Here is a 17,395-nt window from a genome sequence, read left to right on the forward strand (position 1 = left end):
CCTAAAAATTCTCATAATCTCCCCCAAATGAACTAAAAGCTTTCAAATGTCCTGTCGTTAAGTGTAAGCAAATCACTAGTCGTGTAAGAGAGCATCTATTCTAAAAGGGCAAACATTTAAAACAAAAACAAAACCATGGAGGAAAATGACTATGAATGAAGTTTAAATGCTTCAAAAAAGACCACCACTGTTATTGATACCCTCCGAGAATTACTGAATATATGAAGTAGGCAGACAATGCTTTGAATAGGGAACAGAGAATAAAAAATGACAGCATAAAGGAAAAATTCAATAGAAAGGGTAGAATATCGTGTTAAAGGAATTTCCCATAATATAGTAAAATAAGGAATGAAAAGTAGAAAAAAGAATATTAATACACAAGTCAAGAGGTCTACTGTCTTAATATTAGATAACGTGGAAAACAGAGTAGGAAATCAAAGTAATTCAAGAAAAATTCCTAGAATTTAGAACTTCAGAAACTAGAACAAAAAAAAGATTCTCCAAACAGGTGGGGGTCAGAGAAGAGGCAAGACTGGGGTTGGGGTGAGGGGCAGAGAGGCTCACAAGCAAAGGTCAGGAATCTGAATAGCTTTAGATGTTATCAGCAACAACAGAAGAAAACAATGAGGACTTCAAAAATTTTAAAGAAATATCATTATGAATTTGCAATGACACAGAGCTAGAGTATTATGCTAAGCCAAATAAATCAGAAGAAAGATGAATACCATATGATTTCATTCATATGTGGAAATTAAGAAACAAAATAAACAAGCACAAGGGAAAAAAAAAGGCAAACCAAGAAACAGACTCTTAACTACAGAAAACAAACTGACGGTTACTAGAAGGAAAGGTGGTGGAGGATGGGTTAAATAGGTGATGGGGATTAAGGAGTACACTTGTCAAAATGAGTACTGAGTGTTGTACGGAAGTGTTGAATCACTAAACTGTGTACCTGGAACAATATTACGCTGTAAAGTCACTGTATATTCAAACTGAAATTCAAGTAAAAACCTTAAAAGAAATGATTATGAAGCAGAATTATAGAGCCATTTTATTTATTTTTTTGAGAGCTAGTGCAAGAGGGGGAGAGGCAGAGGGAGAGGAGATCTCAAGTAGGCTCCACGCCCAGCATGGAGCCCAATGCGGGGCTCAATCTCATGGTGGGGAGATCATGACCTGAGCTGAAATTCTGAGTTGGACACTTAACTGACTAAGCCACTTAGGCACCCCTATAAAGTCATTTTGAGATAATGATGATTATACAACTGGCCAAACATCTTTTACTGAATTATTTATCTATTCCCCCTTTATTTAAAATGCCACCTTCAGCATAATATGTAGTTATATACTGGTATTTCACTTACCTTTAACAGAAAATTTAATTGCTTTTGATGGTAGCGGTCTTCCTGCATACGTGTCTGCATTACTTTCATTCAATACAACTTGTAATTTCAATGTATAATTCCCCAACTTTTGAATATTTTCTGGACAAATTAAGAAGAAATTAAAAATCAAGTCAACATAATACTGACATAATTTTTAACATTCAGAATAATAACTCACCCATTTTTTTAAACCAGTAAGGCCATTTTCCTCCATGTTGACTAATATGTGAAATGATTTCTTTATTTCCATTTGAAGCTTAATAAAAGAAAAAACAAAACATTTATACCTTGAGAAACTGAAAACAGAACATGAATATGAAATGTCACACTGGTATCAAATATCTTTATTTGTTGTACATTTTAAAATTGTTTTAAAACTTCATCAAAAGATCTAAAGTTATCCTATGCAAGTGAACAGCATAATGAAAATTAGCTCATTAAAACACCTTTGTTTCTTAAAAATATATCTTGTAAATAAGATTGATACAAAAGAGCAGATAATTTTTTGATATTAAAAATAATTTTCCTTAAGAGTTTTCAAGATTAAAATACTATATTTATACAGAATAATCGCTAAGACCTAGTGACCTATTGTTATGGGAAAGGAGTAAAAGCATATATATCAAACATACTACCTTTTTTATAAGGAAAAGACAGAAATATAAATACATTCTTGCTCAGTATTATAGCACGAAACACAGGAAAGATAAGCCAAAAACTAATAAAATCATTACGTAAAGAGGGAAGAAAAAAGAGTACAGGGATGACATAACTTCTCTGAAGTTTTATTTCTGACTTTGAAATTATGTAAATGACTTAAAAATTCAAGAAATTGCATTAAAATACAGCAATTCATAAACAAAACCAAAATGTGTATTAAGTAGGTGACTTGACTACATTTTAAAAGTATATTTCGGGGCGCCTAGGTGGTTCAGTCGGTTAAGCGTCCGACTTCGGCTCAGGTCACGATCTCACAGTCCGTGAGTTCGAGCCCCACGTCGAGCTCTGTACTGACAGCTCAGAGCCTAGAGCCTGCTTCGGATTCTGTGTCTCCCTCTCTCTCTCTGTTCCTCCCCTGTTCATGCTCTCTGTCTCAAAAATAAATAAACATTAAAAAAAAAAAAGTATATTTCAAGTAACATTAGAATCATTTTTACCATTTATACAGAAAGAAAGATTTTAAGGACAGGGCTGCAAAACAGTCCAATTTATCAAGTCTTATTGTTAGTAATTATATTAGTATTATTATTTTGAAATGAAATACATTGTAGGATAAAGCAAATAACCATTAATGTTAAGGAATCTGGATTTTCAGCATTAAAGAAATGAAATAAAAGCATAAAGTCAAATTAGTTCAGTAAAAACCCAAAATGTCAATGTGAATTCAGTTTTTCTTTTCAAAAAATGTTTGTGATTAGCTATCAAAAAGCTTAAAAGCAATTTCACCTGGGGGCAATGAGCAACTCTACCACTCAGATTGTGGCCTCTAAACACCATTCCCCACAGAAAGGAACCAGCAGTAATGGCTGAAACCAAGTCTAGGGTAGAACATGTATAACAATATTCTAGGATATCTTGAGTCAGGAAGCAAGAAAGCTCGCATCAAAGACAAAAAGGATCACATCAAGGAGACAGAAGAGCCGATATGAAGGCACATCAAAATGAATGAAGCATGTTAAATATATAAAACCCCACAAACTCACAAAAACACTACCAAAAAACAGAAACTGCTCACCAGGCATTATTGTACAGCAACAATGCTTAACTGGTAATTTGTAATTAAAGAAAAAGAATTATACTTTTTACTGCCTTTCCTATAAAAGCTGCATTTCAGGTAAACCAATGAACCTAACTGATAAAATTCTTCACAGATGAAGTCTGGATAACAAATTAGGAAGGAACGAAAGAATCAGAAAAGAATTACCTGTAATAACTAATTCACCAAATAATTCAGGCAAAATCAACAATGGATGAGACTATTACATAATGGTTGAAAGAGAACTTTATAATTAGCCAAGTGAATTTAATGATCCATTAGCAGCACTTAATGTGGAACAAGCATATATCATATGCCTCTTAACATATAATACCATAAGAAACTCAGATTAGGTATAAAGTACTGATTCTTACTTTACAAAACAAAAATATTAGGAACCCAAATGTATTCAATCTTTTAGGCTTACCTTCCAGTTTTCTGGCAATTGAACAAATAGGAAAAGTAGTTAAATGACATCCCAAAGGAACAAACAGAATCTGTGAAATCCACTACACTACAAGTGATTGAGTTCTGTCAGCAAATTACTGGCATGAAGAAAACAAGGAGGGAGCTCTACTTTGAAAAAAAAGAAACTGAAGACATATAATAACTAAATGTAATACATGTGTCTGATACCAAAACCACCACAAAAGTCTATCATTTTAGAAAATCAGAGAAATTTAAGTTGGATGGTTATAAGATGACCAAAAGGAATTACTGTGATAATTGAAATTACACATTTTTAAAGATACATGTACTTGAGATTCACCACACACACACACAAAACAAGTACAACCAAATACTTCTTGTTGACTTAGGTTAACCAATATATCTTGGAGCCCATTACATAATTTAAAAAATGTTGCAACTGTAAATTTATAATGAATATTAGACAGTAAGCCATTAGAGTTCTCTAAAAAAGACCAAGCAACTTTCTGATATCTTTTTTATTTACTCAACAAAAACTTAATAACTACCTCTTGTATCCTAGGCACTAGAAAAAAGTGAAAAAAAACCCAACAATATATTGCATTCATGGAATTTCCATCTTGTAGATCAAGGAGTCTGCAAACTACTTTATTGCCCATGGCTGCTTTCATTCTAGAATAGCAGTTAGGTAGCTGTGACAAAGAATTTAGGGTCCTCAAAGCCAAAATATGTACTATTTGATCCATTACAAATAATTTGCCACCTCTGTTCTAGACAGCAAAGGCACATTTAAGAAATAACAAAACACCAAGTTATACAAATAAATCTAAGTATATTAGTAGAAAACTAGAAAAACAGAAAAAAGTCTAAGAAAGTGGCAGTCTGAAACCTGAGAAATAGTTTTATCGAAGATATGCTGTTTAGGGGTGCCTAGGTGGTTCAGTGAGTTAAGCGTCCAACTCTTGATTTAAACTCAGGTCATGATCCAATGGTTTGTGAGACTGAGCCTCACCCTGGGTTCTGCACTGTCTGCTTAGGATTCTTTCTCTCCCTCTCACTCTCTGCCCTTCCCCTGCTCTTGCTCTCTCTCAACATAAATGAAAGAAAGAAAGAAAGAAAGAGAAAGAGAGAGAGAGAGAGAGAGAGAGAGAGAGACAGAGAGAGAGAGAGAGAGAGAGAGAGAGAAAGAAAGAGAGAAAGAGAGAGAGAGAGAAAGAAAGAGAGAGAGAGAGAGAGAAAGAGAGAAAGAGAAAGAGAGAAAGAGAAAGAGAGAAAGAGAGAAAGAGAGAAAGAGAAAGAAAGAAAGAAAAGTTGCTGTTTAAAAGTTGCAGGCAGAGGAAATACAGAGGTCCAGAGGTGGGAAAATTGGGCTTGTACAAGAACAAAAAGAATTATGATTGGGAATACAGTGAGGATGAAAATGTTAGAAATAAAGTTGAACAGGGAGACAAGGCCAGATCATGTGTGGAGTCCTGCAGAGCTATGAAAAGCCTAAAACTAACATCATATTCAGAAATAAAAGTCTGAAAGTTTTCCCTCCAAGATCATGAACAAGAAGACAAGGATGTCTGCTTACACCACATCTATTCAGCATGGTACTGGAAGTCCTAGCCAGACCAATTAGGAAAAAAGAAAATCCACTTTGTAAAGAAAGAAGTAAAATTTCAATGTTTGTAGATGACATAATCTTTTCAATTTTTCGTAATGTTTATTTTTGAGAAAGAGAGATAATGCAAGCAGGGAAGGGACAGACAGAGAGGGAGACAGAGGATGTGATGTGGGCTCTGTGCCAACAGCAGAGAGCTCAATGTGAGGCTCCAACTCACAAACTGTGAGATCATGACCTGAGCTGAAGCCGGACGCTTAACCAACTGAGCCAGCCACCCAGATGCCCCAATGACACGATCTTTTATGTACAAAGCCCTAAAGATTCCACAAAAAAGCTGTTTACAGTCAATAAATAAATTCAGCACACCTGGATGATACCAAACCATGTTCATGTATTAAGATGACAAAAACACCCATTGATTTACAAATCCAATATAATCCCTATCAAAACCCCGATATCACTTCTTCCAGGCATAGGACACCCATGCTAAATTTAGATGGAATCTCAAGGGACCCTAACAGCCAAAACAATCTTAAGAAAAATAAAGCTGGAGAACTCACATTTCCTCTGAAAGTTTACTGCAGAACTATAGTTATCAAAAACAGTGTGGTACTGGCTTAAGAGCAGACATACAGACCAATGAAATAGCCCAGAAATAAAACCTTGAATATATGGTCCAATGATTTTTGACAAGAATGCCAAGACCATTCAATGGAGAAAAAAGTGTTTGATTATTGGTGCTAGGAAAACTAGATATCTACATGCAAAAGAAGTTAATCTATATAAATTAAACTCAAAATAAATCAAATAACTAAATGTAAGAGCTAAAATGATAAAACTAATCTTATACACAAACATACAAGAAAAAGATTCCTTCCTGACACTGGATTTAGCAGTGACTTCTTGGGACGTCAAAAGAAAAGGCAACAAAAGCAAAAAACAGAAAAATTGGACGTTATCAGAATTAAAACATTTTCTGCATCAAAAAACCCCGTCAATAGGGTAAGAAGGCATTCCACAGAATGAAGAGAAAATATGTGCAAATTATACAGTATCTGATAAACATTATTCAAATATAAAAACTCCTACAACTCCAAAACAACAGAATTTAAAAATGAGAAAGGACCTGAATAGACTCTTCTCCAAAAAAGATATAGAGATGATCGATAAGCACACAAAGAGATGCTCAATTTCACTCATCATTAGGGGAATGCAAATCAAAACCACAAAATAACCACTTCACACCAATTAGGATGCCTTTTATCAAACAAACGGGTGGGGTGGGGAGGGGCAGAAAATGACATGTGTTAGCAAGGATGTGGAATGTAAAATGGTGCAGCCCCTGTGAAGAACAGTCTGACAAAAAGATCCTCAAAAAGTTATACATTAGAATTAGCATATGATCTAGCAATTCCACATCTGGGTATATGCAAGAGAACTGAAATCGGGGACATAAACAGATTTATGCATACCAATGTTCACAGCGACATTCATAATAGCTAATACATGACAGCAACCTAAGTGTCCACTGATGAATGAATGGATAAACTAAATGTGGTACACAAACATACAATAGAATATGATTTCACTTACTTGATTCCACTTACTGAGATACCTAAAATAGTCACATTCACAGAGACACAAGGTAGAACAACGGTTACCAGGACATGTGGGAAGGGAGTGATGGGAAGTTATTACTACAAAGTTTCAGTCTGGGTTGAAAAAAAGTTCTGGAGATGGACAGTGGTAATGGTTGTACAACAATATAAATGTATTCAATGCCACTGAACTGTATGTTTTTAAATGGTTAACATGATAAACTTATGTTATATATATTTTAACATAATAAAAAATGTTTTTGGTTGGAAAAACTATAGGAGGGGAGGCAGGCAGGAGAGTCCGAGTCACAGCAAGACTGAAGGATGCTACACTGCTGACTCTGAAGATGGAGGAATGAGCCACAGCCACAGAATGTGGGCAGATTCTACAAGATGGAAAAGGCAAGGCTGCCCTAAAGCCTCCAAAAGGAACGAAATCCTGACACTTTGATTTTAGTCAGTGAACCCCATCTGGAATACCTAATAAATGGTGGGGGGGGGGGGGGGTGTGGGGAAAGGGTTGGAGAAATAAGGTATCGGGTGTCACAAAGGCCAAAAATGAGAGTATTTCAGGAAAATAAGTTAGTCAAACTGTTCAATGCCAAGAGACCTAAGAAGACATTTACATAAAGTATATAGGATCACTGACTAGTTTTTAAATTGTTGGAAATAAACATATATCAAATAAAATACTGTATCTTCAAAATCCATGGATGAGACACACAGTATGTAGGGATAGAACAGATCCTTAAACGTATGTGAAAATACTTTTAGGCCATTAAGAAAAAGCAACAGACGAGAAACAAACAAGATGATTCAAATTAGGGAAATATAAAATGAGCAAGAATACTCATTTCTTCTCCAGTCAACAGGCCTATAATCTAAGCCAAGTACTTCTAGCTCACAGGTTCAGAGCCATAGTTTTTTGATTTACAACAGATTTTATGGATTAGCTAATCTGAATTCCTATCTAGTACAAATTCCTACACATACATACACCATATCTTATTTTAGCCCACAGTCACCTTCTTGGGAAAATTCAGAATAAAGGGTTTAAAAAAACAGGGTGCCTGGGTGCTGGGTGGCTCGGTCGGCTAAGCGTTGAATTCTTGGTTTTGGCTCAGGTCATGATCTTGCAGTTCTTGAGTTTGAGCCGTGCACTGGGCTCCACACTGACAGCGCAGAGCCTGCTTGGGATTCTCTCTCTGCCCCTCCCCTGTTCGTGCTCGCTCTCTCTCTCTCTCTCTCTCAAAATAAGTAAATAGGGGCGCCTGGGTGGCTCAGTCGGTTAAGCGGCCGACTTCAGCTCAGGTCCTGACCTCTCGGTCCATGAGTTCGAGCCCCACGTCGGGCTCTGTGCTGACAGCTCAGAGCCTGGAGCCTGTTTCAGATTCTGTGTCTCCCTCTCTCTGACCCTCCCCTGTTCATGCTCTGTCTCTCCCTGTCTCAAAAATAAATAAAACTTAAAAAAAAAAAAAAAAGTAAATAAACTTAAAAAAAAAACCCTTGGAAAAATACTGATTAAAAAATTAGTCATAACACACTTGAAATTCCTAACTTTAATCAAATCTACTGTGTCTCTCAGATTGTTAGGTCATCGATAATTATATGTAGATATTAAAACCTGCATTACACATTTAAGAACAAATATTAAAGATTCAAATTAGTTTGCATACTTACAATGCAATATAACTTTGAGTTCAACCAGGAGTTTCTTTGACCCTCCATGACTTGTTCCTGGAAGCTTCTGCATTGCTTCCCCCTTTTTATTCAGTATTTCAATTCTTAATGCACCTACCAGTCCAAAATTTAAAATAAGAATGTCTTAGTTACACTCAAAAAATGTGATGAGGTCCATCAAATGATGAATGGATAAAGAAATTATGGTTTATATACACAATGGAGTACTACATGGCAATGAGAAAGAATGAAATATGGCCCTTTGTAGCAACGTGGATGGAACTGGAGAGTGTGATGCTAAGTGAAATAAGTCATACAGAGAAAGACAGATACCATATGTTTTCACTCTTATGTGGATCCTGAGAAACTTAAGAGAAGACCATGGGGGACGGGAAGGGGGGAAAAAAAAAGAGGTTAGAGTGGGAGAGAGCCAAAGCATAAGAGACTCTTAAAAACTGAGAACAAACTGAGGGTTGATAGGGGGTGGGAGGGAGGGGAGGGTGGGTGATGGGTATTGAAGAGGGCATCTTTTGGGATGAGCACTGGGTGTTGTATGGAAATCAATTTGACAATAAATTTCATATATTAAAAAAAAATGTGATAAGTCTGCTAGGTCTTGACATAGTGTTTTAATTCATCATGGTCTTTTACATATTAAATATGTAAGACACACAAAAAGCATATTTTCAGTATTAAGGGAAAAAAAAAACATACCAATGGGGGTTCCAGCAGGCCTAATCTCATTTGGCAATAATTCATCTCCTTCAGGCCAAGTTACTGATAATCTATCAGGAAGCCTATTATGAAACCAGCATATTAATGTTTCATGAACTATGTTAACTACGGTCTTAATAAGATAAACACAAGTCACTAGAAACTGTAATATTTATTTTTGATATAGTATTTTGAAAGGCTAATGCTAAAATTCTATATGATTAATAATCTAAAAAAATTTCCCTAACCATTACTGTGGTTACTGAAACAGTAATACAAAATCTCTTGGTATTAAGAACCAAGAATTATCAATTGGGGGGAGGGCGTTCCTCTGCTCTTTTACAGTACAAGTTACCTTTGGGAAATACAATAAACTATAAGAGAATTATTGGTGAAATTCAGTAAGAATCAAAATGACTGCATCATTAGCCAAGCAAGAGCTACAAACAATTTTGTTTTTCTACTTTCCTTTACTTCTTTGGTACTGATCTTTACCTCCCAACAGTTACTACGACTTTCTTCTAGTTGTAGGTCAAACCAAGTTGTTTTCTAACATATTGGAGTCATAGCGCCTATTAACAGTGACACTTTAGATACATAAAATTTACTTTTTCTACAAAATGCAGGATTCTGTTTTACAAAGCTCTCAATTTTTTTTAACAGCAAGTTCATCACAATATGTAAATCTAAGACTACAAATGTCCTATTATGTGTCCATTAACAACACACTCAAAAAGAGTTAAAAACGCTATGATTCATTTTTTATTTTGTTGCTCTTATCCTGCAATTTGAAATGTGAATTACCTTGCCATTTCATCTTCTACATATTTTTTCACAGCTTTCTCAGCAACTGTCCTATCGAGCTTTGCAATTGGCACAGTTTTTACTTCATCATACAGTGCTTGAGGTTCCTGAATAATTTATATCAACATTTCAAAAAAAATATTCAAATTTGGCTACAATGAAAACATTTGTTTCTTCCAAAGAAACATTTTACCCCAATTAAGTAAGTCATAACCGTTATTACATTATACCACAATGGTTCTATTTTTCATGTAACCTCCTTAGACATAATTAAATACCATTCAAATATTATCAAGAATGTAAGGATAAAGCCCACTCTCATTTTAGAGTTATTCATCTTTGAGAAAGAATTCTGACTCCAATTTTTTACTAGTTTGTGGTCCTTGGACAAAATTTGCACTTTACAAAATTATTCTGACAACTAGAAATAACATACGTATGTTTGTTAAACATTGGGCAGATGTTAAGCTCTACAGATTATTGAAAACACCAAATAAGAAACACAAAAATTCATGCTAACACTAATGTATCCAACAGAAAAACCAAATGCAAGCAAAATATAAAATACTGTATCTTTATTTCAGCATTAAACAAAAATAAGCAGTACCAAGAGACTTCCAATAAAAATGTTTTATTACTTGCTATCTTACCATTGCAATCTGAACCTCTCCTCCTGTGGCATATACTTCTCCATCATGATCACCATAAAGAAAAAATTTTACTATGCTTCCATAAAAGAGAGGAAGTGTCTTGATTGTCTTGACCTAATAGTTTTTAGAAAAAGGCTTTTAATATTTACTAAAACAGGCTTAATATTAATAATCATAGAACTATTTCACTGAAGGGGAAAATTCAGTATCGAAAAATTACTGAAAAAAAACATTCTAATAAAGTTACATTTATTTATATTTGCTTATATAAGTTTCCCACTTATTCTTAACATACCTTTGTAAAGACACAGTGGCTTCTTCATACAAAAATGTCATTGCTATGCATATGTCTAAAAGGTCTAGAATTCCTCCAAAGTCAATTATGAAGCCAAAATACCTCAAACCCTTTTTTTCCCACAAAATCTTGCTTTCAGACTATGAACAGTGACTATGAACAGTGAATAACTCTGACAACTTATTCCTTTCAAATAAACTGGCTCAAAGCTTGCCTATGGGTACTTCTTTTCCTTATGTGGCTTTAAAAATCTAAAGATAATTTTCATTAGTTCAATTCAGAAACTCTTGACAGGGACTACAAGAGTTTATACACAACCTACTTTTTCGGCCTCATTTCTAAACTATTTCCTTTCACACACAGCATGCTGCAGGACAACCCAACTGTACTACTTGGTGTTTCACTGCACTTACCTGTATTGTTGTCTGCGTTCAGATTATGGTCTCTGAGAAAGCACGTTACTCAACTACCACACAGAACTTGACAAAAGTGTTCACTTCCTCCTTGTAACTCACTGCTTGACTTCAGGGTTTCCTTCTATATTTATCCCTTTCATTTTCCTTTGCCAGTGCATCCTTTTCACGCTAACCCCCCTATGTGTTGGAAAAGCCAGGCTCTAACTTCACACATTACACCTCTCTAGATGATCACATACAATTCCCAGGCTTTAAATACACAATGACTCCTCTCCCACTACAGAGTGAATGGACACCTTCAACCTTTATAGTATCTGCATAAACACCCAACTCTCCACCTCTTTCAAGATTCATACAAATGCCACTTCTTGCCCAAAGAATGTCATGATTTGCTCTTCTCCCAGGCCCATTCATAGTCAGAAAATGCTCTCCTCTCCTTCCAAACTGCCAAAGCAGTATTCATTCTCTCCTTTCAAGCACTTGTTCTCTTATCTATTATTATTTATGTTTAGGTTATTACCAAGTTTAGACTATAATGTCCCTAAGGACAAAAGATCTCTCTCCTAGATCTCTTCATTCTCTATAATGTAATCAACAAGCAGAGTAACTTACAAGCAGCAAACAGGTAACGAAAATTTAGTAAAAAAAACAAAAACAAAGCAAAAACCTCATTACATCACATTAAAAAAATTTAAGACTCTCCATTTGAGTAAAGTTTAGTGCAAGAAAAAAAAAATAAAAACCTTACTAACATAGCCTTTGGGAAACAGGTTTTTAATAAATGCCACATTAAATTATGCCATTAAAATCAGTTTGATATTTTCATTCTTTCCTGGCTCCTGAGGAGCCAATCACAAGCACTATTTTGTTGTTAAATTCTAATACATCTCATTCAGTTTCAAATTCTATTCAAAACTGAATCCAGAAATAAGTTAAACCTACCAGCTGTCCTGCTTTATATATTTTTCCATCCCATTCTATTGCTGAGTATGTCGCCCAGGGGCCCTGCTTTTTAGAAGGAAGATCGGGACGTGTAATTATTCCTTTAAAAGATGTAAATTTTATTTGTTTGTCATACTTCTCATGACAGTCCTTCAGCCATAAAGCAAATTCTCTATCAATTTTCATTCGCTGTTCCTGTAAAAAACAATTTTTAATGCTCTATGAAATATAGCTACTAGTAAACAAATATAACCATAGATGCTGGTCATTCATTCTTTTCTTCCACATACCCCACCCTCAGAAAACCTAATATAATAGAAAATTAAAATATTCTGCTGGAACTTTCTCCCATACAAATTTAGATTTCTAACAAAAGCATTACTAAAGAAAAAAGTCTTTGCTATCATCTTTGGAACCAAGGTCTCAATGGTCACTACCAACAACAAAAAGCTTTCCTTCTCTGGTACGAATTTAAGAGTACACCAAAAATGATGAATACTGGCTGCCTAGCAGAAAGAGAAAGGTGATAAAAATTTCTCTCCATTTATCAAGCATGCATATACATACATATATACATACACATATAAATGTATACATACACACACATATACATATACACACATATACATATATACACACACACAGTAAACATACCTACAGTGTATCTATGGTATTAAAATATCATTGGGGGAGTGATCAGGGGAAAAAAAGGTCTAAAAAGCTCCTTATGAGGAGGATAATGAAAAAAGGGTTGAGAAACACTGCTATACTGAACACATTTTTCCTTTTACATATTATATATACATATATATACGTATATATATGTGTATGTATATATAGTACCCATTCAAAAAAAGTTAAAACACGTATAGAAAATTAAGTGTTTTCTAATAATAAGAAAATGTGTTATTGTTTACCATTCTTCACCCTGTTGGAAGATAGTATAGAAAGATTTACACTCAAGCATAAGCTGTTTAATGCCTGTCTTTAAGAGAATTAGTAGGGGAAAAAAACCTCCACAGTACATGCTTTTGCAGACAATAACACATGAAGTTCGTTTCTTCCTACATATCTTACTGTATAATATACCATTTCCAAATGAAAATGGAACAAAATAAAAAATGATTTCACCTTAAATTTATTAACTTGCAACTGGAAAACCAATCTTATCACTGAAGAAAGTTAAGCCTACCAAATTTTTATACTGCACTTCAATGTACAGCACTTATAGTATAAAATATTATTTTATATGCTCTCATCAAATGGACATGCTTCTGTAGCTTCTATTCACTGTCATAGGTCTTAATATTAAGATCTAAATATCTGTAAAATTTTCATCCAAACACAGCCTAATCAGTTTGAAATTTTTGACTAATGTGAACACATAAATGCTCAAGAATTTATATTCTTTTGATTTAATAAAATAAAAAGCATAAAAAATTATCAGTACAAGTCTATACTACTTGTGATTTTTCTTGTACTTAAAATAGAACATAGGCAAATATTCAAAATTTATATTTAAAATCATACCTGTCCATTTAAAATCCTTGTGAAAAGGGTGTTCTTGTCTTTCAATTTTAGCTCAAGATCCATAAAAGTCAGTTTATTTGTGCTGACCTGGAATTTGTCATTAGTGAATAATGCACCAGATATTCTATTGTAACATTCAATTGGCGCAAGCCCTCTCTTCTTCGGAGGAGTACACCAGTCAAAACTTGAACAGAATAAAACATTAGTTAGTAAAAGATAAGGTTTATAAATCAATGTAATTTCAGCAAAAATCAAAAACTTACTCTTCAACAGATGTATATGGTATTAGCCGTCCATTCCAAAAACATTCAAAAATAGGCCTTTTCCCTCTTGCTGCTTTCTCAAGTATAAAACAATCATCATCATCATCTTCATCTTTTAATTCTAAAGCAAATGCATGAGTAGAGCAAAATGTTTATTGCTATAGAGTTTATGCAATTATACCACTTCTTGAAGTGAAATATTAAAGTTGCTTCAGACAAACTATGACAAAAATTCATTAGGTCTCTCACACTGTTTTCTGTAAAACTTAATGACAACTTTAGTTTGCCCTCAGAAAGGCAGATTTCTGAAGTTGTTCCCCATTACCAATGGTGTTCTCATTTATATTAATATATAGTTACTTACGTTACTTATCAATCTGTGTTAGGAGTACTACACGAGCTGCTAAGCCTGCAATCTTTAAAATCTATTTACAATGTAGAAGAGTCACACATGCAAAGAGACTATGCCCTATAGCAGAATCGCTCTTCCCTACAAATACAGGAGCTTGAATACTGTACCTCAAATGCAAGTTTCACAATTCTGTCAGAACCAGTAGGTTCACATAAAAATCATCTGAGAAATCTACAGTATCTAGTAGCAGCAACTGTGCCTAGTTTGAACAAATTAATCAATAACACTAAACTTAATTTTACTTTAAATAACCTATTAAATTTTCAAAGATCAAATTCAGGTGATACAGCTACAATTATATTACAAAGCATCAGAAGCATTATTAGCACAATTGTCTATAACACTTTTATGCTTCTGAGCAATACATTTTCATATATCCAAACAAATTAGGATCAAACACTAAGGTCCTGATAGAGTAACACCTTAGTTATTTTGGCATTCAGGCACCTACACAAAATAAACTCTTCTTCCCCCAAAAAACACTCAACAAAGAAGTTCCTTTCAATCAAACCCAATCACTTTGCTCTTGGAGAATCCCTCTGGACCACTCAACTTATTGATTCTTATTTTAAGATATCACTTGAAGAACTTTATCTTTTTGTCTACAGCATACAAAAATGACAAAGGTTGGCAAATTAAAAAGGGGTCAGCTACATTGTGGAAGGTAGAGCCACACTTACTAATAATGTTGGACACTATTCTAAGGATTTGCACCAGCTTCTTATCTAAAATTCACAACACCTCTACAAGGAAAGAGATTACCTCCCATTTCACAGATAAAGAAACAGATAAGGAGTAGTTTGTCAAAGTTTACACAACCTCAAGTGTCAAAGATGGGACTTACATTAGGAAATCTGGTTCCAGAACTCACAAGACTAACAAGTATTCTGAATGAGAAAGTTTAATATTGTTACTCTATGTATTCAATGCAATCTCAGTACTCCACCAGGATTTTTTTTTAAGTGAATGTACAAAGTGATTCCAAAGGTTACCCAAAAGAGCAAAAGATTAAGAATTTTCTCAAAAAAGAATGTTAAGTTTCCTGATCTGCAAGTATCAACATACAATACAAAGCTATAAAAGTATCATTATTCATGTATATAAATATAAAATAGATCAATAACTTAAAGAATTCAAATGTGTGTACTTACTGGAACTCAGTATTATAAAATATTTCAAACTATTTAAAAAACAGTAACATTAAGTAACTGGTGCTACAAAACCAAATACTCACATGGAAAATATTAAGGCAAAGCCCTACCTCATTGTAGTACAAAAAAAGGAGATTCTACATGCATTAAAGATCTAAACATAAAATGACTTTTAAAGAGAACTACAGGACATTTTTATAATCTGGAAATATAAGAAGGCTTTCCAAAGCAAGACAAAATCAGAAAGCATTAAAAAAAAAAAACTGACATGACTACGAAAAGCTTAAAACTTATTTATAAATACCTACAAAGATAATGAGAAGACAATATGTAAAGGATTAATATGCAGTACATAGCTAAAAGTTCAGTAAGCAATTCATGAGAAAAGAATATGTAATATTCTTTAAAGCCAGTGCTTTACTCATCTGGAAGTGAATACACACATAAATCAAGAATTATAAAAATTATAAATACCTAAGAATTTAAGACATGCTTAAGAAAACAAGTTTTAAAATTTATCTAGCCCTCAGAGCCCAACTAATAATAATCATTAAAAAATTCTAAATCACAACTTCACATTTTGTAGCTAAGATAACAGATTAACATACTTGATGGAAAGCATGGATCATCGGGGTAAGTTTCTCTATCATACAAGAAAGGGTGGTATCGAATAATCCCTTCCACTACACCATCTCCTTCAACATGAGCCTTGAACTCAAAACTATCAGCTGCTGTGTTTATATACAACGTCTGCATGTCATCTTCTATTTCCCTTAGGTTGACAATCTTAGGTGCCTTCCCCTTTTCAAACATAGAAATCTAAAATAAAAATAAAACAAAAATAATTAAATTCTATGGTGACTTCACTTTTGCTCTCAACTATGATCTAACAACAGAATAGGTAAAAACTTGTATTTAAACAAGTAATCATATAGCTTAATTAAATAAATATATTTATATACGGGTTAAATAACCATAAGTAGCATCCCAATAAGGAACACAATATGCTACTTAAAAAAATAGAACATAAGCAAAGCAGAGCTAGAGAACAATTAACTCAGGAGTACATTTAAGGCTTCTTGCTAGAGGTAGGAAGTGAGACAACGCTGCATGCGTAATTCTTTCCAAGATGTGGGCAAGGATATGGAGAACCCAATATTCATGTTCTATACTTCTAAATCTTACTTCACCATCATAAGACTTTTATGAACAAAGAGAAACTTTATATCCCTTTTCCTCCCCACTTTGATATCTGATGTTCAGCAACAACTCACATCTCTAAAGAAGACAGGAGAAAAAGAAAGCAAATACTATGGTAAATAAAGGTTCAAAAACTACATAGATCTAATAATGATCTCTCTACTTAAATATTAAATTGCCAAAATACTTTGGTAAAAGACAAAGAGAGAAGGGTTGTCTACTGACTGATTTTTCTTATCCAAAGTCATTTGGAACTGGAACAGATACCTAATAACTTGTAATATTTTAAGAAAGAATTTTATCTTACTTCAATATCAATGTTGTTGAAAGGTCCAACTTCTTTTGATGTACGTTTTTCATTGCCTTTTGGGCCATGAATATAGTAGTGATAAATATGCCTAAAATATAGAAAAATAACTTTATACTTTTAATTCAATTTAATTCATAAAATTACAGTTCACATAATAACCTACAAAAATAATTTTTATGACCACTATTTGGCAGTATCTATTTGGTAGGTACCAGCCAAGCACTATACTAAGCATTCTTAAATACAGTATA

General features: G+C 33.9%; 1 protein-coding gene across 3 annotated transcripts in view; it reads right to left on the reverse strand.

The window, feature by feature from the left end:
• The window catches only part of SMCHD1 (structural maintenance of chromosomes flexible hinge domain containing 1), a 152,799-nt gene that overhangs the window by 99,678 nt on the left and 35,726 nt on the right, over nucleotides 1–17,395 (reverse strand). For all 3 annotated transcript variants that reach the window (XM_027068601.2, XM_053206132.1, XM_053206131.1), the window contains 11 exons: nucleotides 17,142–17,232; nucleotides 16,243–16,453; nucleotides 14,072–14,192; nucleotides 13,809–13,992; nucleotides 12,279–12,473; nucleotides 10,626–10,739; nucleotides 9,976–10,082; nucleotides 9,172–9,254; nucleotides 8,458–8,571; nucleotides 1,564–1,641; nucleotides 1,365–1,484 (listed from right to left, as the gene is read on the reverse strand). In XM_027068601.2, coding sequence (XP_026924402.1) covers nucleotides 1,365–1,484; nucleotides 1,564–1,641; nucleotides 8,458–8,571; nucleotides 9,172–9,254; nucleotides 9,976–10,082; nucleotides 10,626–10,739; nucleotides 12,279–12,473; nucleotides 13,809–13,992; nucleotides 14,072–14,192; nucleotides 16,243–16,453; nucleotides 17,142–17,232 — 1,418 coding nt within the window. The remainder of the gene's footprint in view (nucleotides 1–1,364; nucleotides 1,485–1,563; nucleotides 1,642–8,457; nucleotides 8,572–9,171; nucleotides 9,255–9,975; nucleotides 10,083–10,625; nucleotides 10,740–12,278; nucleotides 12,474–13,808; nucleotides 13,993–14,071; nucleotides 14,193–16,242; nucleotides 16,454–17,141; nucleotides 17,233–17,395) is intronic.

This window comes from Acinonyx jubatus, chromosome D3 (genome assembly GCF_027475565.1).
Source record: "Acinonyx jubatus isolate Ajub_Pintada_27869175 chromosome D3, VMU_Ajub_asm_v1.0, whole genome shotgun sequence".
In the NCBI taxonomy this organism is placed as follows: Eukaryota; Metazoa; Chordata; class Mammalia; order Carnivora; family Felidae; genus Acinonyx; species Acinonyx jubatus.